The 26955-nt window shown below is 39.2% G+C and overlaps 1 protein-coding gene and 1 pseudogene across 1 annotated transcript in view; one reads left to right on the top strand and one right to left on the bottom strand.

Moving 5' to 3' along the window:
* ENTPD7 (ectonucleoside triphosphate diphosphohydrolase 7) overlaps nt 1-21374 on the top strand; it is a 39005-nt gene extending 17631 nt beyond the window's left edge. The window contains exons 7-14 of the mRNA XM_023740720.1: nt 3284-3387; nt 5727-5783; nt 7367-7500; nt 9780-9946; nt 12670-12994; nt 16102-16187; nt 17876-18037; nt 20026-21374. Coding sequence (XP_023596488.1) covers nt 3284-3387; nt 5727-5783; nt 7367-7500; nt 9780-9946; nt 12670-12994; nt 16102-16187; nt 17876-18037; nt 20026-20257 — 1267 coding nt within the window. The 3' untranslated portion in view covers nt 20258-21374. The remainder of the gene's footprint in view (nt 1-3283; nt 3388-5726; nt 5784-7366; nt 7501-9779; nt 9947-12669; nt 12995-16101; nt 16188-17875; nt 18038-20025) is intronic.
* LOC105756652 (receptor-binding cancer antigen expressed on SiSo cells pseudogene) lies at nt 11407-12408 on the bottom strand (annotated as a pseudogene).
* Nucleotides 21375-26955: the final 5581 nt, after the last annotated feature.

Raw genomic sequence — 26955 nt, forward strand, 5'->3', positions numbered from 1 at the left:
GAGGGGAAGCATAATTACAGGAGGTTTGCCTGAAGGATTGGGTACGTAGGGACTAGTAGGAGGGCTCTGGTAGAAACATTGCTTTCTTTGTAACTTTGCCTGGGTGCCTGGTGATAGTTGGTGAGTTCCTCTCCTTTGCTGCTGTTTGGAAGGCTACTGCAAAGCTCGGTCTCCATTGCTTTAGACCAGTTTTCTCAGCTCCAGCCAGTTAAGTCTTTTTTATTTGGCCTTGGCAGTTCAGCCTGGCATCTTGCCTCCTGATCCTTCTTCCTCCACTGGAAGAGGAGGAGGAGGAGGAGGCTGTACTTAGGTTAGACCTCTCCTTGTTTGTGATTTCTCCCGTTTGATACTTCGTCAACCCCTCTGCACTTATTATGGGCATAGGATAGGTGGGCTCACTTAACTCTAGGGTTCATCCCCCTGAAATATTGGTAGACTCTAAACACCAATAACACAGCAGGTATTTTTTATTAGCGTCAGTATTTTTCCTTGGTAAATAACAGTTATCTTTTCCATGGTTTAACTTTGTATACTTGGCCTTCCTGTCCTGAAAACAACAAAAACTTCAGCCATACATGTAGGCCTCCATGCTTCTTGCAAAAAGTCAGACAACGTATGTCAGTGCTTTAAATGGACTTCTTTCACTCTGTTTAGACACACAGTTACTGGGTTCTGTCTGGTTTACTGTTGAGAAGCAGATTATTTTATATAGCCATTTGTCAACATGAGAGCCTTCTAGCCCCTTGTTTACATTCCCATACATGTTGGTGTTTTTCAAAATTTTGTTTTGTTTTTGCTTATTTTTAGAACGAAACTTTAAAAGGGTATAATAGCAACTTTACATCATTAAAGGAAATCTTATAAAACAAACAAGGAAAAAACCCACTATACTCCTACTGTCCTATCAAAACTGTTTTCATTTTGTCACATTCCCTTCTCTGTGTACATCTATATGCAATTTCTACAGATTGTAGAAATTATAATCATGCAATCTAGCATTTTTTGTTTTTGACATAAGTAATATTCACAAATTTCTAGAAACACTAGGAAGAGTAAAGGTAACACAGGTGGTGCCACATCACAAAGTCTGTGAATGGCCTGAGTCTTACAACCAAGGAAGACGAAGAGGTCGATAGAAAAAGCTGACTTGGAGGTCAAAAAGGCAGAGCCAACCATCAGGGCTGGGTGGAGAACCTGGTTGATGGTCTGGCCACATTTTGTCTGTCTGGAGCCAAGGAGAAGATTGCCTCATATCCTGGCACTGCTCAGCATTGCCTCTGTTTGTCAAAGAAATTTCCATCCAAACAAAACCCACTATGTGTCTCCACTCCATTTTTCTAAGATGTTTGCTGTCGGAGTGGAAGCTCTGAATTTAAATATTTACTTAAAATTTTAAGAAACTTGCCTTTTCTTCTCTTTTGTTTTCTGATTACCCTCCATGGATCTGTTCTAGGTTTATGAAATCATTGCTACCTCTAAGGCCAACCTAATTGTTGTCATAAGTATGACTAGTACTGCAGGAACCTGTTTTGTATGATTAATGCTCTTTACTAATTTATTAGCATTTGTGAACAATATTCAAACTAGGTTGGAATCAGTACTAGGTCTTATTTCTTTGCCAAAGACTTAGACTAACAGAATTTGTACTACCTCCCTTTTATTTTGTAATGGAAAAACCCTTAAAAATATTACAAAGGTAATACAAGGTGGTATTTAAAAAAAAAAAAAATTTGTTATTATGGGAAATTTCAGATGTATGTAAAAGAGACAACAGTGTAATGAATTCCCATTTACCCATCACCCAGCTTCAACAGTTATCAGCATTTTGCCATTATTGTAATGGCAGTTATTTTTTTTTATTGTGGTGAGTATATATGTAATAAAACATTTACCATTTCAACATTTTTTACATGTATAATTTAGTGACATTAATTACATTCATCATGTTGTGCAACCATCACCACCATCTGTTTTCAAATTTTTTCATCACCCTAACAGAATGTTTTTTAAATGAAGAAACAGTATTGAATTTTAGAAACTAACAGTTCTATCTTATCCCTGTGCAGTACATGAAAAGTTTTTTTAAAATAAATATGTATTGTTTTGTAACCTATTAAAACTCAACAAAGGATATTGGATATCTTTCCATGCCAGTACATGTACATATAAACTCACTTCATTTCTTTTAACATCTGCATAATATTACGTTGTATGGATGTACCATAAATTATTTAACGAAGCCCTACTGATGTACACTTAAGTTATTTCCAGTTTTTCATTGTTATAAATCATACCGCAGTATTCTTCCTCTTTTGTATTCTGGTCTGATGATTTCCTTGGAATAAATTTCTAAAAGTGTAATAGCTGGGTCAAAGGTTAAATATATGTAATACTTGGATCCGTAGTACCTGATTGTCCTTTAGAAAGGTATACCAGTAATTTAGATTCCAAACAACAATGTATTTTGGTGCCTGTTCCTCCCTACACCGTTGCCAAAACCAGCAAGCCTTCCTCTGTAGGTAGTTTAGAAGCACGTTCCGCAGGGAGTGAAGAACAGCCCCTCTCATTCCCCATGTAAAATTCTTGCCACAAGAGTTTAATATGTATAACAAGGAACTTTTTAGAAACTACACCTAACATTCTACTGGAAGATTATCACAGCTGGCCTTCCGTATCCATGGGTTCCACATCTGCGGATTCAAAATATTGGAAGGAAAAAAAAAGTTCCAAAAAGCAAAGCTTGAATTTGCTGAGTGCCCAAGCACTATGCTGAATCTACTTGAATGAAGTGATGTGCAGGCATACCCTGCTCTAGCCTCCTGCCATTTCACAGATCCTTGCTCTCTCCAGCACTTCTTGTTTGAGCTTGCAAAGACTGAGAAAGTGTTGTTAAGTGTAAGCATTAACAACTATATAGCATTTACCTTGTATAAGGTATTATAAGTAATCTAGAGATGATTTAAGGTATACAGGAGGATGTGCATAGGTTTTATGTATGTACTATGCCATTTTATATAAGGGACTTGAGCATCCTAGGATTTTGGTATCCATGGTGAGGGGGTGGTCCTGGAAACAATCCCTCGCAGATACTGAGGGACAGTTACTTTGGAGGCAGTTTAAACCTTTGAAATCAAAGGAGTTTGCAAAAAGAAACAGATGTGGCAAGTGGACGAGACAGGTGAACAGTGAAGTCATAACAAGACTAAGTAGGAGGACAAGTTGAGGCTGCTTGTGAGAAGAGAGTTTAATGATTAACTTTTGGATTTTTGGTTCTTTCTTGCAGGAAGCAGTTGGCCATCTTGGCTGACCTAGTGAAAGATTTACCTCTGGAATTTGACTTCCTCTTTTCACAGTCTCAGGCAGAAGTGATCTCTGGGAAGCAGGAAGGTACTGGTCCTGGTGGGAGGGTGCGCTGGTTCACCTCTCAGACAACCACGGCATAGCCTCTCTAATGGATGCTTAAGAGTATTTATATATCTGATTTTTATTTTTCTATAAATAATTTTCTTGATTCTGCTGTATAGTTTTATTATTTGCATATTCTACATTGTTATCTGTTTTAGAATGCTGCTTTCCGAAGTCATAAATTTAAATCTGTTTTTACCTTAGTGCTAAACACTATGTTTGTAAGAATGTGTTAGTGTTTAATGATGATTCCAAATGTATCTTCAGCTTGCTAACTGTACTTTTTTTTGATATATATATATATATATATTTTTTTTTTTTTTATATTTTATTGTGGTAAAATATACATAACATAAAATTTGCCATTTTAACCATTTTTAAGTGTACAATTTGGTGACATTAATTACATTCACAATATTGTGTAACCAGCAACACTATCTGGTCCCAAAACTTTTTCATCACTCCAAACAAAAACTCACTAACTGTACTTTTGAAGTTATACGTAGTTCTAGAAGTTGCACTGAGTTTGCTAAATCCAAATGTAAAGCAAATTATTAGTTTATAGTAAGGGAAAACTTTAATTTCAGGTAATGATCAGGATGAGTTACTTTTGTTTTGTTATGGACTCTCCCTTTATTGCACTCACTATGCAGTGCTGATACTTCCCTAAAAGCTCATACTAGTGGTTTGTATTTTTTGGGTGGAGTTGAATGTGTGGTCTCATATGGCCCAAATGTGTACAGCGAGTTATATTTAAATTTCTTAGAAAAGAGAAGGAGAGCCTATGTATCTTTGTAGTTGCAGTCTTCATAAGGGAAAAAAGACTTAACATTTTTAAATTTCAGAATTACATTTTTCAGTCCTAAAATTTCCATTTGGTTTGTTCATCTTTATATTCTATTTCTTTGCTGAGACTTTCTATTTTTCCATTTATCATAAGAGTGTTTGCTCGTATTTCTTGGTTATAATAGCTACTTTAATATCTTTGATAATTCCAACATTGTGCCATCTTGGAGTTGGCATCTGCTGACTGTTTTTTCCCCTTTGAATTCAGATTTCCTAGTTCTTCATATGCCAAGTAGTTTTATATTGCATCCTGAACATTTTGGATATTACATTATGAGGCTTTGGGTCTTGTTTAAATCATAAGCAGAATGATGATTTATATTTGTTTGTTTTAGCAGGCTGTTGGCCTGGTTAGACTCAGGCCTCAAGTTCTGACTCGCCTTTGGTGGGGTGATTCTAATATTAGTTGTTTTCAAAGTCTTGGCAGTGCTGTTTGGATTTGTCCCACGTGTGTGCTACCCAGTGACCAAACTGGGACCTGGGCAGTGGTCTAGCCTGTGGTTCAGTCTTAAAGCCTGTGGTATTCTTCTTAGGGCCAGATCCGTGCATGGGTAAGCCCAGGAGTTCACACACGACTTTATGGGTTAGCTCTCTTGAGCTCTTTCTTCTCCATGATCTCCCCAACACTTTCTGGTTCCCTGGGGCTCACTTTCATGGTGTTCTTGTGAGAAAGCTGGGGCTGAAGTTTGCCCACTCTGCCACGCACTTCCCGCGATTGCATCTGTACCCAGGGCCACGTGGTGGGAGGACACAAGGAAAAAAATAAGCAATAGGGATTTGCCGCATGCTCTTGGGACTGCAGCTCCTCTGGTCAGAGAGCATTCACAACCCTCAGAGTTCTGGGCACCTTCTGTGGGATTGCCTAGGGGTTAGGGTGGGAGAGAACAACATAAAGAAGCAAGAAATTTTCTCCGCTATCTTTGAATCTTCAGAGTTTCCTTTTTTGCTCCTTGGACCAGAAAGCAAGGACTTGAAGCTGTTTCTGTCCATACCCAGTGCGCACTTTCGTGTTTGAAGCTGCCTTGAGCGTAGGCCCGGCAATATCTGAGGGGAAAAAAGGGGAACTCACTACGGTTTTGGTGTTATTTGACATTCTGATCTCCTTCCCGTTGTGCCCACTGTGATTTACTTTTCAGAGTCCTCAGAAAGCTCTGTGCATTCTGTCCAGAGTTTATATTTGCCTTCAGTGGAGAGACAGGGTGGAGTGTGCTTATCCATATTGCCTGGAACCAAACCTCAAGATTTTCATTTTTTAACATTTGTTTTTACATACTAATTCCTATTCATTGCAGGAATTTTAAAAAATGCAAATAATTTTAAAAAGGAAAAAAAATCACAGGATAGAAGATTTGAAGTCCATATGCTGAGAGTATGATTACTTTTTCTAAGGAGAGGAAAAGAGCAGCGTTGGAGATAGGTGTATATATCGTATTAGCTGTAGAGAATTAAGCAAGGACTTTTATATTCTTACTTAGGGGTTTATGCGTGGATTGGAATCAACTTTGTTTTGGGAAGATTTGACCATGAAGATGGTGAGTAGTATTTTCTTAATATAACATTTCTTTAAATAAGAGGTGAAGGTTTAAGTCATGACCTATCAGTAGCATATAAGTGCTAATTTTGAGTTGTTTTCCTTTTTTTAAAACTGAAGGTGCTTCATTTTCCAGTCCTAATTTGCTTCCTTTTTAACTTTTCATTATGTTGTTATTGAGAATATACTCAGTAGAACATACACCATTTCAACAATTTCTACATGTACAATTCAGGGACACTGATTACATTCTTCAAATGTGCAACCATTCTCACCCTCCTTTTCTGAATTTTTCCTCCCCCTTTAACATAAACTCACTGCTCCCTAAGCTTCCTTTCTAATCTTTCGAACTGCTGTTGTCAATTTGATCCCATTTAGTTCTTTAAAAGAGCACAATGCTCAAGGCAGACATTCTTTACTAATTAAGCTAAACTATTGTTTGATTTAAAGGACACTACAGGGGATATTTTTGGTTTAAGGATTAAGGCTTAAAGATTATTTCAGGGCGATTGTTTTGGGTGTTCATCCAACCTCCAGAAAGTGGCTCCAGAAAGTCTGGATTCCATGAGAATTTGAAATTCTGTTCTGCATTGCCCCCTCTTTTGATCAGGTTTCTTCTATAGAATCTTTGATCAAAACTTTCAGTAATGATAGCTACCACCATCCAGTTCTGGTCTTATGGCAAGGAAGGCAGTTGTTCATGGAGATCCCAGTAGTCTTTTATAGTTCCCTAGCTTTCTGGTACAACAAGTTAGTCCATGCTCATCTTACATGCTTTCTACCCTAGACCTGACATTTTCCAATGAGTCCTGGTTTTTTAGTGCAAAATGTTATTTGGAGAGCATGGTCTAGGTGACAGGGTGCTCATTGCTTCTAAATTGTCATTGCTTCTTGACCTTTCCATGGACAGAGGTAGGAAATATGTATTTTTTAGAAAGAGGAAAATAAATAATGAGTTCATAGCGGTATTTCCAACTCATATTTAAGATGACAAGGCTTTTGTTTAATTTCTTTGATTTTATACTTCTATCCTTTTTCTCTTATGCTGAATCTTTGTTCATAAAGATATAAACATTTATTTTCTTTAATCCACAATGTATGTTTAATAAAAATACCAATAATATTATTAGCAATGAGACTGTTGGAATGCTGTTTAAGGTATTTGTTTGTTTTGTCCTTAGGCTGTATCCCACTAGAAATATACAGTCAAAATACCATGTTTTTTTTTAAATTGTTATAAAAATATATATAACACGGCATTTGCCAATTCAATGCAAAATACCATGTTTTAAGTCACTTGAAATAGTTCTCCTTTGTGTAATATACAGTTGATACAGTTAGATTAATTTGTTTCAGTTGCTTTCAATCTTTTAAGGGATTGCTGTGTGTGTGTTTACTGCTTTTCAGAGCTCCTTTCTACTTTTATTTTATTTTTTTATAGTACATTAGATGAAGGTGTACAGAACAAACTAGCTTCTCATTAAACAGTTAGTGCACATAGGGATTGCTGTGTTTTTGTTTTTCTTTTTGGCTTAATTTTGGTTTTTAATTACTAGGACCCTTCTGTTCCTTTATTTATTTCAGAATCAGATGCTGAGGCTCCCCAGGAATTGGCAACAGGACGCAAAAGGACAGTAGGGATACTGGATATGGGAGGAGCCTCTCTCCAAATTGCTTATGAAGTTCCCACCTCAACCTCTGGCCTATCTCCAAAACAGGTATTTCACCTTTCAGGAAAGTTCAAATGTCTAGGAATGCCAATGTTTGAGAAGAAAGAGTACTGTCTTTGGACTTAGACCTGCCTGCCTGGGTCCAAATATTTATTTAGACACTTTTTGGCTTGTATGATCTTGGACGGATTAATTATCTGAGACTCAGTTTCTTCATGTAAAAAGGTGGGTAATGATAGTATCTACTGCACAAGATTGTGAGGATGAAATAACACCATGGGTATAAAGCGATTAGCAGACTACCCAGCATGTGCTAAGTGTTCAATAAATGTTAGCAATTATGATTATACCACCTATCTCACAGGAGTGCCGGAGGATTAAATACGTAATACACATAAATCATGGAGCAATGTGTTTGATACTTACCTATTGTTCAATAAATGTTATTTCCTTTCCCCTTACTAATGATTCCATTCCTGTGCTTCTAATATTTCTCACCTGCCTAGAATATAAAGAATGTATTTTGAAGAAGAAATTTCATCATAGAGAGGAAAATGCAGACACTTTTTGAGCACGTATTATGTGCAAGGAGTAGGACATGTTAGACTGCTCCCTAAAAGCTCATAATCTGTCAGTGAAGACAGCCTGTGATATCAGGCAGACCATGACAGTGCTGTAATTTAGCCTAAACCAGGGATTCGCAGCCTCAGCACTATTGATGTTGTGGGCAGGATAATATTTTGCTGTGGGAGGCTGTCCTGTGCATTGCAGGATGTTTAGCAGCATCCCTCAATTCCCTACATGTCACTAACACTCCCTACCCCCTGAGTCGTGACAATCAAAAATGTTTCCAGACATTGCCAGATATCCCCTGGGTGGCAAAATCACCCCTGGCTGAGAACAAGGACTGGCAGGGGTCAACTCTACTTGCTAAGTCTAACGAATTAGATGTACAAATAGTAATAGGATGGGCCTTAAAGATAGATCTTAGTGCTTAGTAAAAAAAGAAAGAATGAGACATAACACAATAGCTTTTTTTAAATTTAAATAATTCTAAATACCTAATGTATTTTTTTGTACAATTCAATGGTTTTTGATACATTCACAAAGTTGTGCAATTACAAAACATTTTTATCAACCCCAAAAGAAACCTCATAGCCATTATTAGTCACTCGCCATCTCCCTCTCTCCCCAACCCCTAGCAACCACAAATCTACTTTCTGTCTCTATGAATTTGCCTATCCTGGGCATTTCATATAAATGGAATCGTTCGATAGTGGCCTTTTGCGTCTGACTTCTTTCACTTAGCAAAACGTTTCGAAGATTCATTTTTGTAGCATGTATCTACACTTCACTCCTTTTTATGGCTAAATAACATTGTATGGCTATATCACATTTTGTTTATTCGTTTATCAGTTGATGGATGTTTGGGTTGTTTCCACTTTTTGGCTATCATGGATAGTTCTGCTGTGAACATTTGTGTACATATTTTTTATGTAGATACAGATTTTCAGTTCTATTGGTTATGTACCGAGGAGTGGAACTGCTGGCCACAGTAGCATTTTCACAAATTAAAAATAAATACGTTCAAAACAATAATACACATTTTACAACAGCACATATACACAAAAATTGCACATCAAGCACACTAGACTTGCGGCTGGTGGGGATGGGAATGGGAGTGGAGTATAATGATAAAAGGGAATAAACAGATAAAACGAAAGAGGGCCCTTTCCATGATAATGTGCCATAAGCCGAGGAAGATGATTAATTCAACCTCTGCACCTAAACTCTAAAAAAAGAAAAAAATAGAGCACCTTTTCATTGAAGGTACAATAAATTTGGACTTTCCCAATCCCCAAACCTGTCGCAAGGAATACTAGATCCTCTTGAATAGTTTCAGGAAAGGTCATAGAGTAGATCTCATGATGATACCAGAAATTCCTTAAATTCATTTTTACTAAAGGATTTTTTTTTTTTCTGATTATAAAAATAATGCATTCCCGTTGTGGAAAATTGGAAAATACAAAAAAGTACGTGCAAGAAAATGACATCCTCCATAATAGTTCTACCTTCTATGTAACTACAGATAGTATTTTACTTTCTCATTTGGTATTTAGTCTCTAATTTAGTCTCTAGTTTGTACTTCTTTGTGAAATCTTCTCAATTTCTGTCCTTGCTGAAAATAATGCTATGAGGATGAAAGAATGCTACAGATATTTTAAAGAGTAGTCATAGCAAATGAAGCCTGGTATCTTAACAATGTTATCGCTTTCTAGAAGTCAGTCAAAACTAAAATTCCTTTTTTTCTCTATACATTATATTAGGAAGAAGCTGCCAAGATCCTGCTGGCTGAATTCAACCTGGGCTGTGATGTACAACACACCGAACATGTGTACAGGGTTTATGTCACGACTTTTCTGGGTTTTGGCGGCAACTTTGCCCGGCAGCGCTATGAAGACCTTGTGCTGAATGAAACTCTTAACAAAAACAGGTACATTTGACTGAGGACCGGAGTTCCTAAAATAGAATGTGCCCAGGCTGCCGATATTATTAGGAAGAAATAGTCACATCCTAAGATAGAGGAGCCCTGGTGGTGCAGTGATTAAGATAGATAATGGTTAAGATAGAAGGCGCAAACGGTTTGTACTCCACTTCTAACCTAAAGGTTGGCGGTTCAGACTTACCCAGTGGGTCTGTGGAAGAAAGTCACTGTGATCTGCTTCCGTGAAGATTATAGCCAAGAAAACCATACAGAACAGCCTTCCTCTGTAACACATGAGATTGCCAGGAGTTGGAATCTGCTCAGTGGCAATGGGTTTGGTTTTCTGGGTTTTTACTAAGATAGATGAGCCCTTGCTTCTTCCTCCTTTCTGACCACCCCTGCTGATGGGGTAGCAATCTGTTAGAGACCCTCTGTTAGCAATCCCACTGTATCTGGCTGAGGGTGCATTCTGATCTTTGTTGTTAGAACTCATAAAAAAAGTACAGCAGCTTATTGTGGTAATCTCTTGCAGTATCCCGCATTCAGACATGACATCATGAGAATTGAAATTAATTAATTTGCTTATTTAAAATGTGAAGTATAATGTAGCTCCTAGCAGTTCCTCGTACATGGAAGTGCTCAAGACATGTTCGTTGAATTACAGTGAAGTTGCGTCTTATGTGGGAGTAAGATTCCATAGTGCACATAAAAGATAAAAAGCATGTGTAGTCAAAATTAAGGAGTCCTGGTGGTGCAGTGGTTAAGCACTCAGGTGCTAACTGAAAGGTCAGCAGTTCAAACCCACCCGCTGCTCTGTGGGAGAAAGATGTGTCAGTCTGCTTCTGTAAAGGTTATAGCCTTGGAAACCCTATGGGACAGTTCTACTCTGCCCTATAGGGTCACTATGAGTTGGATGTGACGGCAATGGGTAGTCAAAATTAACCTTTAAAATAGTCTCTCATTAGTCCAGCATAGCCAGTTTTTATCCAGCACTGGACAGACAGATCACTGATTCTTCATTTGAGTACCAGATGAAGTATTTAGATCATGATGTACAAAGAGTGGGTTTTTTTTTAACTTAAAATTATTTATTTTATCATTATGCAATCAAAGGAAAGCATAATAGATAGCAGAGTTCTTTTCCACCATAAAATTATTTGCAGCCATTAACCAGAAACACTAGCTTGAAGAGGTACTGCTATATTCCATTTGTAATCATTTCTCTGTAGCATTCAGCTGTCTTACATCCGATATTTGGAGCATGTTGAAGAAAATATTCTTTCATAAGTCTTTTTTATTTTTTTTAAGTATCCAGCCACTAAGAGTTCAAGGTACTTTGAGAGAATCCTGGTGTCCTGGATGAACTGACGAATGTATTAAAATCAAGCAGTGTGTTTGGATTCTGAAAATACTCTTAAATCCATACGAACATTGCTTGGGTTCTTTTGCTCAAATTTCTCCTACTGGCACTATGATATTTGAAGAAGTTCCACACCAGTTTTGTTTCATTCCTTCTTCATTAGCTGCTATGCTTCTTTTTCCATTGTTTTCTGCTGCTCTCTTTATCTCTGCTGCCTCAGAACTTCTGCCTGCCAGGCTACATCTTCTTCTCCCCATGCATTGGTATTTTTTGCCAGGTATCCAAGTCACCTAATTTAGGAGCTCAATGAATAAAAGGCATACATCTTTTATAGTTGCTAATTTGCTAGAGGGTGGTGTGACAGTTAGGAGCTCGGCTGCTAACCAAAAGGTTGGCAGTTCAAATCCACCAGCTGCTCCTTGCAAACCCTATGGGGCAGTTCTACTCTGTCCTATAGGGTCGCTGTGAGTCAGAATCGACTCGATGGCAATGGGTTACAAGTTAATCTAGAGAAACCTGTGCTACCATCTAGAAAGCAAACATTTAATGGCTCTCATCATAGTAAAGATTTTCTGAGTTTTCCTTATAGTTGGCATCATATCCTTAAAATAGTTCTGGTTGTTTTAAAGCATTTTATTGTGTTGCCACATTCCCTCCTTCAGTCTTTACGTTTGTGAATGCATCTTCATCCCAGGAAGTCCGTTCTTCAGCATCTGTCTGCTTGGAAACTGATGAGTATTCAACTATAGTTGACAGAGTTACTTGGTCTCCACTTAATTCCCTTCCTCTGCCAGATCTGCAGATTAATCTCTTTAGGAATGGGAATACTGTTGCTAGGCAGGTAAATAACCAGAACTGTGTGATGACGATGGTGGGAATCAAAACTTGCTTGCCCCTCCCTGCTTGCTTGCCCAGCAGAGGCTCAAGTTCAGTTCCAGGACTGCTTGTTCTCGTTCAAAGCCAGGCTCTCTGTCGCCACAGTTGAGAAGCCCCTCCTTGGGAAGCCCTCCGCCTTCACCTCCTCCCAGTTATTTTTTCAACACTAGAACCACATTCAGCATGGTCCTTGCCCTTTTCAAAGGCCTGTGGGAATGAATACCAGTAGATTCATGTCTCCAGTTTCACTATCACACTGGGAAGTGTATTCATTGACTAAAAGATAGAGCAAAATTCATCATTGCCATATTTCTCTTTCGTTTTTTGCTAAGTTGAATTTGTTTAAGTGAAATGTGCTTGAGATGGAGTGCACTATAATACTCCACCCTTGCTTCTAGGGACATCATGGAAAACAATAACAAGGTAGCTGTGAACCACATTGTGTTTCTTAGACTGGGTTGAGTACAGTGAGGACATGTTTGTGTCATTGTGACAGGTTGCTGGGCCAGAAGACAGGTCTGAGTCCTGAAAATCCATTTCTGGATCCGTGCCTGCCCGTAGGACTTACAGATGTGGTGGAGAGGAACAGCCAGGTCCTGCATGTTCGAGGAAAAGGAGACTGGACAACTTGTGGGGCCATGGTGAGCCCCCTGTTGGCTCGCTCCAACACTAGCCAAGCCTCGCTGAACGGCATCTACCAGTCGCCCATTGACTTCAACAACAGCGAGTTCTATGGTTTCTCTGAATTTTTTTACTGTACAGAGGATGTGTTGCGCATCGGTGGCCGCTACCATGGGCCAACATTTGCCAAGGCTGCTCAGGTAAGTTATTAATAATAAAGATGGCTCATGATAGCCATTTATTGGGTGCCTAACTTTGTGGGAGCCCTGGAGGCGCAGTCGTTAAGCTCTCGGCTGCTAACCGAAAGGTTGGCAGTTCAAAGCCATGAGCCGCTCCTTGGAAACCCTATGGGCAGTTCTGCTCTGTCCAATAGGGTCGCTGTGAGTCAGAACCGACTGGACAGCACCTAACAACAATAACGACTTTGTGCTGTGCAAAGGGCTTCACATGATTTCACTTAATTCTACACAGGACCCTTGTGAGCCCTCATTTTTACAAATGATGGAGTGAACTTGGAGAAGTTTGGGAACCTACTGTGCAGTACTGCTCTCTAATTAATTAAGCTTAGGTTTCCATGGGTGTCATATCAGTCAAATTGTCACCCACGTCTAAAATTGCTGTGCAGCTAAATGGTTTTTCCTTTGCCTTTCCAATGGTCTTGTTTAATGTTTGTGGTAAAAAAAATATGCTCTCCAGTCATGTTTTCCCTGGTGCATTTCCAGTTGGAGTGTGTTTTTGGAGATGATGCTACCCAGGTGGGCCAGTCCAGGCCAGAGTCGTGTGGAGTCACTTGGAGTGTTGGAAGGATGTTGTGAAAAGTAATGATGGTGGAAGGATTGTTCAAATTCAAAATATAGAAGGATTAAAAATTTACTTTGAGCATATCCAGGGCTTAAGCATCTTCTAGGCTTACATTAGCTATCTAGACACGTCAGAGTATAGTCAGCTTTCTGTAGTTCCCTGCTTTAATTTGCATTCATGTCTTTGAATGTTTGTGTATCTCCCTGATCTAGGCCTTCCATCAAAGAAAATTGTGCGAAGAATCTGTCCTCTTTGTATTTAAATTCTTTCCTTTCTACTTTCTTACAATTCTCTAGGGCTCTCTTGGTGTAAGACTGCCTATAGAGTAGGATCTACAGTGTCTCTATTACTCTGTTCCCAAAAGGCAGTCCCTAACAAATATTGTGGAATGCATAGTTTGTATTTGCTCTTTCCCTTCCAGCCTCTAGGAATCTCCTCATATTTCCTTTCCTTTACAGCATCCAGGGCTCCTTCCAAGGCTTGAATATTTCCCTCATCTCAAAACTTCTGCTTCAAATTCTATTCCCTTGAGTACCAAAGGATTCAAGTTATTGCTTGTTAAATTTGCTAGTGGCTTAATATGTTACCGTTCCCTGATAAGAGAGATTTATTTTTTAACTTAAACTTTATGGAGACAATACTTTACTTTCACCAGGCCCTGGGCTTCTTCTCTTTCCTGTCTATATTCCCTTGGTGATCTCATCTAGCCAAATTAAATGCCATCTGTATGCTAATGGTTCCTAAATTTATATTTCTAGCCTAGGCCTTTCCCCCAAACTTCAGACTTATGTATCCAGTGGCTGATTCAACAATTCTTCTTGGAGGTCTAATAGGTATCTCAAACTTAATACCCAAAACTGAGCTCCTGATCTGTGCCCACTTCTTCCCCACCACCCCAAACTGCTCCTCCCTTAGTCTTCCCCTATCTCAATAAATGGTAATTCCATTCTTTTAATTGTTCAGGCCACAAACCTAGGTGCTGTCCTTGACTCTGCACTAGCTCTCTGTCAAACATAACTCCATCTTACAATAGCCTCCTAACTGGTCTATCTGCTTTTGCCCTTGCCCTCCTTCAGTCTGTCCTCAATATAGCAGCTAGAGTGATCTTTTAAAAAATAAGGAGTATCAAGTGTCCAAAACCCTCACATGTTCCTATCTCACTCAGAAAAAAACCAAAGTCCTTATAGTGGCTCACTAGACTCCATGTGATCTGGCCCTGTTACTTCTCAATCTCATTTTCCATTCCTCTGCCCTTTATTCCCTCTACTCTAGCCACACTGGCCTCCTTGCTGATCATCAAACAGGACAAGGTCATTCCTACCTCAGGACCTTTGCACTTGTGGCTCTTTCTACGTAGTATGCTGTTTCCTCAGATATCCTCATGGTTGCATTCCCTCACTTTACTTTACTTTGACTCAAATGCCATCTTCTCAGTGATGCCTTCCCTGACCACCCTATCCAAAATTGGCAACCCTCCCCAATATTTCCTATTTCCCTTCCTGCTTTATTTTTTCTAAACATTTATGTCCTCTGTCATATGCTATGCGCTATATAGGTAGGGGTGTGTGTGTGTGTGTGTGTGTGTGTGTGTGTGTGTGTGTGTGTGTATGCATGCATGCAGTATGTATGTAGGTATATTTATTGTCTGTCTTCCACCACTAGAATGTAAGCTTCACGAGGACAGGAATTTTTGTCTGTTTTAGTCACTGCTGGATCGTTGGCACCTAGAATGGCACCTGAAACATTCAGTAAATATTAGTTGAATGAATGAACAAACCAAAAAGAATGATTCCTTGATGAGAATTACAACATGAAGGCAGACCAGTAATAGGTTTTGCTTTGATTTTTTATAATTTATTGTATTTTTGTTGTTGTTGAGAATATGCACAGCAGAAGATAGACTGATGCAACAATTCCTACATGTACAATTCAGATACCTTGACTGCATTCTTTGAATTGTACAGCCATTCTCACCCTCCCCTTCTGAGTTGTTCCTCCCCCATTAACATAAACTCACTGTCCCCCAAGTTTCCTGTCTAATCCTTTGAGTTGCTGTTGTCAATATGATCTCAGATCAATAGATCTTAAAAGCACAGTAATGAGTTTTTGACCACTCTGTTCCATCCATTCTACCTGCTCGTGTCAGGCCTACATAGAGTAGAATGAAACTCTCTTAGGCTTCTGATGTTGCTATTCCTAGGCCTAACCCTACCCCTCTCTGAAACCTAAGAAGCTCAGGAGCCACAGGAAGCTGCTTTGTACTGAATTGGAGGTGGTGGGAATTAAAAGGGGTGTTCTCAGGCCGCTCAAGTCACTCAGTGGCCTGAGTTCTGGGACTTGCCTTGCGTAGAAACTGGCACAGCGTCCAGCGAGTGCATATGCCATATCTCTTTTCCTTTGTCAGCTAGTAGCCCACAGGTAACTTTAGAAATGGGACAGCTGTGATTGTGGGAGATTTTCAGTTTGCCTCTGATTTCATGTTGCACCATTTCTGTGACTGTTCCAGGATTACTGTGGCATGGCTTGGTCAGTACTAACTCAGAGATTCAAGAATGGCCTGTTTTCATCACATGCAGATGAGCATCGACTCAAGTAGGTAACTTCCTTTCCTCCCTTAGGTGTGGCCTTAAAATGTAAACAGCAGATTATAATGAAGAAGAGCAAGCAAGCGAGCATTAGTACAGGTGGGATTTTATGTTGAAAGAGAGTTTGATTATTTCACATTGTGATTTTCTGAGGGATACTAGGGACCAAAATAGTGAGCCCATTTTAGTGAAGATGAGGGAAACCAGTGGTTTCCAAAAGTAGTTACCAAAGAGAGTTCTCTTCAAGCTTTGAAATAAAAAGTGATAGCTTTTTTTTTTTTTTTTTTTAACAAAGAAACTCTTTATTAAAATATCAAGCACAGAGAAAAGTAGAAAGAATAGTAACACAAGCCTGCATACCCATCACCCAGCTTCAACAGGTGTCAGCATTTTGCCAATTTGCTTCATCGGTCCTCCCATTTTAAATGTTTTCATTAGAAATTTTAAAAACATAAATAAAAATAGAACAGTGTAATGAATTCCTGTGTACCTATCACCCAGCTTCTCTACAACTCATAATCAATCCTTCTTTTTTAAAATTTATTCTATATTTTGTTGTTGAGAATATACACAGCAGAACATATACCAATCAGCAATTCCTACATGTACAATTCAGTGACACTGATTACATTCTTAGAGTTGTGCATTCTCACCCTCCTTTTCCAAATTGTTCCTCCCCGACTGACATAAACTCACTGCCTGCTAAGATTCCTGTCTAATCTTTTGAGTTACTCTTGTCACTTTGATTTCATATAGGTAGTTCTTAAAAGAGCAACAATGTTCAAGGCAGACATTCTTTACTAATTAAGGTAAACTATTGTTTGGTTTAAAGAAGATTTCAGGGGATATTTTTGGTTTAAGGTTTAACGATTATCTTAGGGCAATAGTTTTAGGGGTTCATTCAGCCTCAATGGCTCCACAAAGTCTAGATGGCATGGCCAATCTCATCTATTTTCCCACCCACTATCCCTCTCGGCAATCCTGGTGGTGTAGTGGTTAAGAGTTCAGCTGCTAACCAAAAGGTTGGCAGTTTGAATCCACCAGGCGCTCCTTGGAAACTCTATGGGGCAGTTCTACTCTATCCTCTAGGGTTGCTATGAGTCTGAATTGACTCGACAGCAATGGATTTGGTTTTTTGGTTTTTTATCCCTCCCTTACTACAACTGGATTATTTTGAAGCAAATCCCAGACATCATTTATAGATTTTTCAGCCTAGTCCCTGAAGTTAAAAAAAAATGAAGGAAAGAAAAACACAGCCACAATATTATTATATATAAAAGTATTCTTCACTTTTGTGGTAAAGGTAAGATAAAGAAGGCTCTCAGATTTGGCTCCACCTAGAGGTGAGGAAGGTGAAAGGCAGTTATTTTTTTGATTTATGCAGTGGAGATATGGGAGTCCCTGGATGGTGTAAATGGTTAATGCACTTGGCTGCGAACAGAAATGTTGGAGGTTCAAGTCCACCCCAGGTGCCTTGGAAGAAAGGCCTCAATCTACTTCCGAAAAATCAGCCTTGAAACCCCTTTGGAGCACAGTTCTACTCTGACATGGGGTCGCCATGAGTCAGAATTGACTCAACGGCAACTGTTTTTTTTTTTTTTTTTTTTAAGTGAGGGTATAGAGTGACTTATTGCAAAGGAAAACATTAGAATTCTTTTTTAAATTTTTATTTTATTTTTTGTTGTTTTTGTGCAGATATCAGTGTTTTAAATCAGCCTGGATGTACCAAGTCCTTCATGAAGGGTTCCACTTTCCCTACAACTACCCAAACCTACGGACAGCCCAGCTGGTATATGACCGAGAAGTTCAGTGGACGCTGGGAGCCATTCTGTATAAAACACGATTCTTACCGCTCAGGTAAAGTGAAACTGACCAAGCCGGCTGGTATCCTGAGTTCAAGGATGTTAGTTGGTGCCTCATAATAGATTTCTTAAATGACCCATCCTCTCCCAAAAAAAGAAAAAAAAAAATCTTCCCTTTAACACTGCCGTGTGAGCCACTATTACTAATTAGGAATGTTGAAACAGAAAGAAGGTTGAGAATCATTGGTCTAGAGTCTGTTCCTCAGCTTTGCAGTTCCAGAAACTCACTTTTTATTTGTTCACACACAACAAATCCATACTTAGGATTGATCTCTTACTAACTACTTCCGGGATACTGATTGATAAACTAAGATGTCATTTTCTTAATTTACCCTGGAAAACACATCTGACTAGAGAACGGGGGTAAGCCGTCTGTATAGAGCAATCTTTCTTGATGGGTAGCGTCACTCCAGAGATCATGTCATCGACCTGGAAGGTTTTTTGGTGGGGCACAGTTAGAATAAAGGGTGTGAGATGTTTTCAGTGGGGGATATTTTCATCAAGCTATGGTAGCCTGATGCCTTGCCCTTATGCACTGTAAGATATCTGGGACAATTGTCATGTACTCCCTCTCCTGGACTTTTTCAGATAAATTAAAATGAATTCTTAATCTTTGGCTCCTAGTCCTCCAAACCTACTACTGTCAGGAGCCAGGCAGGTGATATAAGTGAGGGAAGTGGGCTGGGTAGGGGGTGTGGGGAATTGAAGAGAGTGTGCCCCAACTAAAAGGCTGATTAACGTCACACAAAAGTGCTTCCCCACCATTGCCAATTCTCATTCGTCACGAGAAGCCAGAAATCCATATTTTATGTGAAGTTTTTCAATTTGGAGATTCACATTTTAAAAACACTGCAGACCAAACCAAAAAAAAAGCATCTAGTATCTAGACCCCGAATAGTGGCATCTGTTATATAGACAGGCAGACCACTGCACTTTGGTTTCTGTATCTCTTTATTTTTTTCCCAGAATACAATACAATTGATCAGGTAACAGTTTTCCTTAGACATTCTAAACCCTAAGGACCATGGAAAACTTTTTAAGATTTTGACATACTCTGATTTCTTGATTGGATTCAGAGGACACCCCAGTGGCATCACTAGGGGAGTGTGGGGGATGTGGAGTGCACCCCCTCACACTGTCAGAGAGGTTGACATCAAAATGACCCCAGGGTCCCCAGCGGCGGGTCAGCACTGCTAAGGGAGGGGCTGCCAAGGCAGTGGCATCACTAGGATTGGTGTCATCCGTCACCCAGTGTGGTAGCTTGTCACCACCCCCCCCGTCACCCACCAGTGGCTAAGGTTGGTGTCACCCAGGCAGTAACTTGTCATACCCCCCTATCCCCCCACCTTAGCCTACCAGTCAAGGTGTGGGCAGCTGGGTTGCAGCACCCACTGCTGGGGAGAGAGGAGGGTCTCTGCCTTGGCCAATGGAAAGGGGGAGGAGCTGTGGGGGGCAGGGCCTGGATGGGTGGGGCTGGGAGGGGGCGGAGCCACAAGGCACAGGGTTTGGCCCTGCACTGGGGCAGGAGGGAGCTGTGCTGCTCTGCGGGGGGTGTTGGGGGGGTTGCTGCCCTTCCCTGCCCACAGGGGTGGGGGGAAGGTTGCCACTGTGAGTTACTGTACTGGGTGACACCAACCCTAGTGACGCCACCCTATTATCATTAGTACCATATTTACAAAGTGTATTTCACGACTTTTAATGTTACAGATGACCAATCTTGTCTATCAGTTTTTTTTTACTTCAGTTTAAAAGACCTTCTGATTTTGTCCCTAGATTCTGGAAGGTGTAGGCCTGTGAGGCTCCCTCTGTAGGTCGTGGAAGGAATCACATGGCAGCCCTGAGGCTTGGGACATTTGTCAGATTTGCTTGTTGTATGGAGCTGATATCAGTGGAGTAAATGAGAACACCATTAGGCCTTTCAAATCAGAGTAAATGTTTCTCTCTGGAACTAACGTTTCTTTCCACCTTCAAACTCTTCCCTAGGGATCTACGACAGGAGGGTGTCCGACAAGTCCACAGTAGCTGGTTCCGTCTTTCCTTTGTCTACAACCACTATCTCTTCTTTGCCTGCATTCTGGTGGTGCTACTGGCCATCATTCTGTACCTTCTGCGGCTACGCCGAATTCACCACCGACAAGCTCGAGCCTCAGCTCCACTGGACATGCTGTGGATCGAAGAGGTGGTACCCATGATTGGAGTACAAGTGGAGCCGTGAGGCTGGACCAAGACTAAAGAAGCTTGACTAGTCCAGAGTTGCTGCTCATTGAATTCCACCATTTTCTTGTACTGGCTTCAGATGCTGCTTTGCCTGATCTTGTGGATATTTGGCCTTGGAATTTCTACTTTAATTACTTCTAAATACCCCAGGTCCTCTTCTCTGAGAGAAGCTGTACTTTGGTCTGTGAAAAACCAAATAACTGAGAGATTGGTGCTAACAAAGGGGACCAACCTTAGCTCAATTGAGGCACGTTCTGCTCCTTTATCTGAGAGGTCTGGTGTGTTCCTGGGATCTAGCCTATACTCCCCTTGCTAATGCATAAAGTTTGGCATTGGGCACACCAGAAGCCTGATTAAAACTAAACTTGGAGCATCTGATCCCAAGCCAGAGACACCTTAGGAAGTGCAGCAGCCCCTTCTTTCTCTGTAACAGAGATATAATTTATGTGGAGATCCATAGCCTTTAATAGGGTTCCAAGAGCTTTGCAGTTCAGTGGACCAGATAGGAATTTCCAAGCAACCAAAATAGCATAGTTTCTTTGCTTCCTTGACAAAGAAGCCATTGTCCGTGTGGTCCAAGATCCCTGACATAGTATTGCTGATGTTGCTATGTGATTTAAAAAGACTAGAATCCTTTCTAAATGAATGGTCCATTGAAGATTTTTACAATATTTGATGCCTGGTATGACTAGGATAGAAATTTTTTCCATGTCTATGTGCCTCACAGGCTGTTTGGGCATTAATTTTTCTTTTTTGAACCTTAATTGTGCTTGTAGGATGGAAAAGCTGTGATGGGGGCTGGGGACCTGAGTTTGTCTGGTTTCGGGTCACTGTCCCCTAGAACTATTTTTATGAGCCCCTACAGGGGGCTCAAAAAGAGTTCCTTTATTTCACTGCTAAGATCAGTATGTAGTTTGGGAAGGGATGTATTTGGAATGTTTTTAAAGAAAGGAAGAGCAATATCGGGAGAGTGGGCAAAGGCAATAAAATTAAAGTCCCTATTTATTTATTTATTTATTTTTGAGAAATAGAAATTTTCTCAATATCTGACTCTTGGAATATCTGAAGGGAACAAGCTCTACATTTTGGAATAAATAGATAAATCTGTTAATAAGCCACCTAGAAACTTTCAGAACCTCTGTTAAGAGATTGCTCAGTCACAAACAGCACTTCCATTAATGAGGAGAGAGGAAAAGCCATAATAATTACATTTTCATCCATTCCCCTTCAGAAGCTTTGCTCCTTCTCCACATTTAGCCTTTAAATTGCATGAGGATTCTTCTTTCATCAGGTCTTGCCTCCCGCCCTTGAGTCTTCTTTATACTTTACCTGTTCCCACATGTGGCCTTGCATGTCCTGCCCATGGCTGCTCCCAGAGTTGAAGTAGCTTTCTTTTCTTTTGGTAGCCTTTGATTTTAGGGTTAAGTGAGTAGGAAAAAGGGTTCCTGACTTTAAGGGGAAAAATAATGGAATTCTTCAAAAATAAATTCCATACTAGCAATAGAAAGGAATGAAATGCTTCACAAAACAGAGAAAAATAAATTAAGATCCTCCTGGAAACAAACTGAGATGAAGACAAGTGTATTGACTCTTGGTTGGTGGGCAAGAGAGCAACAAGTCTTGTTTTCACATTAGATAAAAGCGGATTTAGCGTAGAACATTATGGTTTCCTTCGGACATATTTTTTTTCAGTTTCATTAGGGATTATGTCACAGCTATTTCCTTTAATTTTGAAGACTTCTAAATTGCCTTGATATTCTTTTATTTCTCATTATCTTTGTGTCACTCTGACGGAGCCCTCACCCAAATGAATGCTGCTTATAAATAATGTCAAAATATGTTTTTGCTCACCATTGCCTACTCAGGTAACTTTCTTTTTCCCTCACCTTGGTTTCCAAATACTATTTTTGTTTTTTTGTGAGGGAATGATCCAGTCAAAAGTTACCTGATTGGCTAACAATGATCACATTCTTGTGCTCAGAATGAAGGGGGAGGAGGTGGTGATTAGTCCACTTGAAAGCTCTTATTAGGAAAGTTGTAATAGGAATGGCTACCATTTGTTAAGCACTTCTTCTATACCAGACACTCTGTTAAGAATTTTGTGTATTATTTAATCATTGCAACAACCTTTCAGATTGATATTACTGTCTTCTTTTTATAGTCGAGAAACTCAGGATACCCACATTTATTAATTTTTTCAATATAAATATTTCTTATTCTTAATTTATTTTAATTCGTGTTTGAGTTTTTGTTTAGTTCATTATTTAAATAATACTGTCTATTCACTATTTTAATATTATGAGGTCTAGGCTTGTCATTATTACCACGAGTAAGATGTTACAGAGTTCCATCGTATAAAAATAAGAAAGAAAAATTTTATACCTCTCAGCAGAACTGAATCTTTGCTGTTGGTATTGGTTCTGTGCCTCTTCCATTGCTCCCAATTAACAGATTTAAATGAAATGTCATTAGATAGAAACATAAGCCATTTATTCCTTGCTGAGGGCCAATTAAGTTTGCTTTCTCATAATGAAAGTCTTATTTATAGGTTTGCAGACTATATTGCCATACCTTTAACCGTCAGTTTTTTCTGATTTCTATTCTATTTGCATTTTTGCATTTTGAATGGTCTTTTGTGAAGATAATTATGGTTTCATAAAATTCACATTACACTGGTTCCTTTGAATTCTTGGTTCTTGATAACATTAACAGTGGAACTGAACTTTCTTGGTTCTTGATAACATTAACAGTGGAACTGAACTTTATTACTTTTGTTATTACTGAGACAGGTCACAAATGTCAAAATGGAGTCAGTGGCCTATAGTAATGATGCTGTATTAGTCTTATGATGGCACAGTCTATCCTATAACTCAGTCCATGTAGTGAGTTCTAGTCACCAACATAATGAAAATATGCAAAACACCCAATTATGTGGCAGAACATTCACTTAAATTGCAGTTATTGCTAAGCCAAATTATACTATCTTTCTCTCTGAACTTTTGCTCCTTGAATTGAATTTCCTTGGTCTAGGAAATTTTAATCACTTTCCACCAACCTTGTATTTATTCTTCAAATGTCATCCAGAGTATTCTGTCCCTCCCTTCCTCAGCCTAAGAGCTTCCTTTAACTTCAAAGGCCTTGGGCAGTAATTACTGAATTGTGGTTGACTGAAAGTCTGCCATGTACTTGCTGAACTAGTCTTTTTAAGCATTAACATTTATTTTCACATCCATATTTACAGTTTCTTTCTGACTTTATCTAAACAGATGCCGTCCCACTAGCTTCATTCTTGTAGTTTTGTGTTTTGCTTTTTGTCAGGGGTGAAAGACAAGTAAGTGTTATGATTTAGTGGAAGGAACAGTGGGCTTAACGAACGCCAGACTTGGATTCTAGTCTTGGCTTTGTCATTAACTAGCTCTGATACCCCAGAGAGCAAGCCGTTTGCCCTCAGGTTCGTTCCTGATCTATAAAACAAGGTAGCTAGACAGAACATTGGACTAAGGAACTAGCGGCAAAACAGAAGGTAGAAAAGTGATACGGTTTCTGGAAGAGAATTCTGGCCTTTGGTTTAGAAGATCAGGCTCTCCACAACAGCCAGTGGTCCTCCTATTTTATCCATAGCGCCTGACAGTAAGGTTGATGGTGGGAATGGATTTTCTAACAGGAATCATTATAGATAAATTTCAGAAGAGGTTTTTAAAGCTGGGATTTGGGAGTCCTTCTAGTCAAATTGTAATTTGTGCAAAGTCACAGTGACTGGCCTCCTGGATTCCAAGTTTCTCTGTTCTGTGTATCACACACACCACTTTGGCAGCTACAGTGAAATGAGTATTGACAGAATCTTCCTCCAATAGTGTATTTCAACAGAATCTATTCTTTATAATACAGCTGGCCGCAACTAACCACTTTATTCATGCCCAATCTTTATAACTGTTTCTGATTTTCATTTGTGATTGGTTTGCTTACCCTTAGAAATTAAATTTGAAAGTAATATTGTTAGAAATAGTTCCCAGTTCTTCACTAGATTTATTCTAACTTCTGTATTTCTTTTAATACTTGAAGATTTTTAGATATCTGTTTTTAAAAACTTGCTTCATTTTGTACAATTTTCTTAACCACAGCATCTAAGCAGTTCATGTGATGGTTACAATCTAAATTGTTTAAGGAATAAATGTCTACTAGATCTACCTCATTAAGAAATTTCGTTGTAATTCTTGGGCAGTTTCCAGACTTCCTTACAGAAAGTGTTGTTTCTTTTCGCTGTCCTTAAAATTCTTTTAAAACCAATTCAAAATTAGTATCTAATTTTCCTTTTTGCCTGTGGTATGTTGTGTAGCTTCGTTTCAATTAGGATTAAGAATTCTCTCAAATTATTCTCTTACGTTACGCTAGCTTCAGAGTCCTGTCACTGCAGCCAAATGCTTCTGTCAAACCTGTGAGGATTTTGTTGGTGTTACAAAAAATATTGTTAAAAAGAGGACCTGAAAATCAAAAGTTTTGACCCTTTCGATTAATATATAGCAAACATTTTTGCGAAGAGAGTGAATATACCTGAAGCCAAGTACTTTTAAGTATTGTTCTGTATTCTTTATGGCTCCCTTCTTGCCTTTCTTTATCATAACCTGGATTTGACCTAAGTTCAAAAGCTGTAGTGCCTGGTCTGGGTGTCCTATCTTCTGGTTTCTGTTTCTGCGTGTGGTTCTCTTACAGGTGACTTGTTGAAGCTTCATTTTAAGCTGCTTTGTCTACTTCCTCTCTCTTTCATATCCTTGTAGATGTCCCTCCTGTTAGTACACAAGTGTCTCCCTTTTGCCTATTATCTCTTTATTTCCCAGTTTGCCAGAACCATTAGATGGACATGAGTTAACCAGTTAACCATTTTGTTTCTCTGGAAGTTTGAGCTATTAGATCCTTTTGTTTGTAAAACTGAATCATTACTGACTCTATAAGGGCTTTCTACTTTTAAAATGTATTCAGTAAGTGCTTGCCAGTTTTATAAAAACCAAAGTTGAAAAAACAGTCTGAATCACAGTATGTTTGTGACTTCGGGCAAGCCTGAAGACATTTCTGTTCGTGAGCCTCTTTTTTAAGTAGGGCAGCCATCATACACCCCCTGGTTGCCTACCACGCCTCTGCACTCTGTGATGGCCCTGGTACTTTCCTGAGTGGCTTCTACAGAGCACCTACCAGAGTTTGGCCTGTATAAGGCTGCCGGCAGTGAAAAGCTCTGCCTCTTATTAGCTTAAAGTCTTTTCTCTTGAAGTAGAGCTCCCAGACAAATATTTTTATTTCTGTTATTTCTTATATTGTGTTTGAAATTCCACTGTTCCCCTTTAGTTGAAGCCCAGAAGTATATGCCATATCTCCTTCACTGCTTCTGCTTTGAGCAATGGCCTTTGCAGAGTAAGCTGAAAGGCATGTTTTTATTATGATCTAAAACTAGAGGCTCCCTTCTTGCTTTGAAAAACCAAAGGCTGCCTGTATTGCATGACTGTATTGCATGACTTCTTGAGGCTGCTAATATTGTATGTGTTTCTTTAATGCTTCACATTAAACAATTTTACTGAACACAATTCTTAAAACTCTCAGTGATAAACACTGTTAAATCAGTGTTGAGCAAAATGTGCAATGCATGTTAGAGAGACCATGCATTATCCCTTATGCAAGGGTGTGGGTGTTTGTCTTAAACCTGCCGATATGTAACCTGTCCCAGTGCCAGAAGGATAGTTGCAGATGAATTGGTTATCCCAATATCATGATTGTCAGTTTTGGTCTTTGCAACCAGTTATCACTTCAGGCAGAGTTAGAGGTAGTTAATCATTACCCCTGCCACAATGGGCAGCATTATTTGTTAGTGTAAATTAAAGACAAAAAAATTTGGGTTGATAGGTTAAGGAAACCATATATTTTAATATCCTTTGATATTTTAAAAAGGTTTAGATTTGACAGACTTGCTAGACGTTTGAAAATATTATGGGAAATACATTTAATACTATAGGTACATGATGACTTTTTTTGAAAGAGGTGCTTGGGACATCAATCTGTTAATCATCCATTTTCCATTCATTCGTGCGTTCATTCAATATTTGGTTTGTGTCTGGCAGTGCCAGGAATATGACAAATACAAAGGTAATTAAGTTAATCCCTATTCACCAGGAGCTCAACGACAGGCATACAGTTACATAGCTAAATGCAACCACATCTGTTTTCCCAAGCTTATTCTATCATACTTAATAAAATGAAGTAAAACACCTGAAACTTGAACTTATTTTGTTCATAAGTTGTTACTTTATTGGAGGGAACTGTAGAAATATTAGCATATGGTTCTTTGGGTTGAGTCATGCTGCCCTCTGCTGACTCAGTTATTAACTAAAGAAAATCTGGATGAGATGATGATGTGGGAATCTGTCCCAGTGATGGCAATTTCCTTTCTTTAAAGAATTCTACTATTTAGAAGAGGTGATATCCTGTTAACACACTAACATAGAAGATTAAATGAGATAGGATGGGGTGGAAATTCTGAGTGAATAGGAACAAGCTAGTCAGAATTTTCTAAGGAGACTAGGCTATTAGGCCAACCCAAGCCAAACTCATTGCTATCGAGTTGATTCTGACTCATAGTGATCCTGTAGGACAGAGCAGAACTGCCCCATACGGTTTCCAAGGCTGTAATCTTCATGGAAGCAGATTGCCATA

Source organism: Trichechus manatus, unplaced genomic scaffold (assembly GCF_000243295.1).
Source record: "Trichechus manatus latirostris isolate Lorelei unplaced genomic scaffold, TriManLat1.0 scaffold00007, whole genome shotgun sequence".
NCBI lineage: Eukaryota > Metazoa > Chordata > Mammalia > Sirenia > Trichechidae > Trichechus > Trichechus manatus.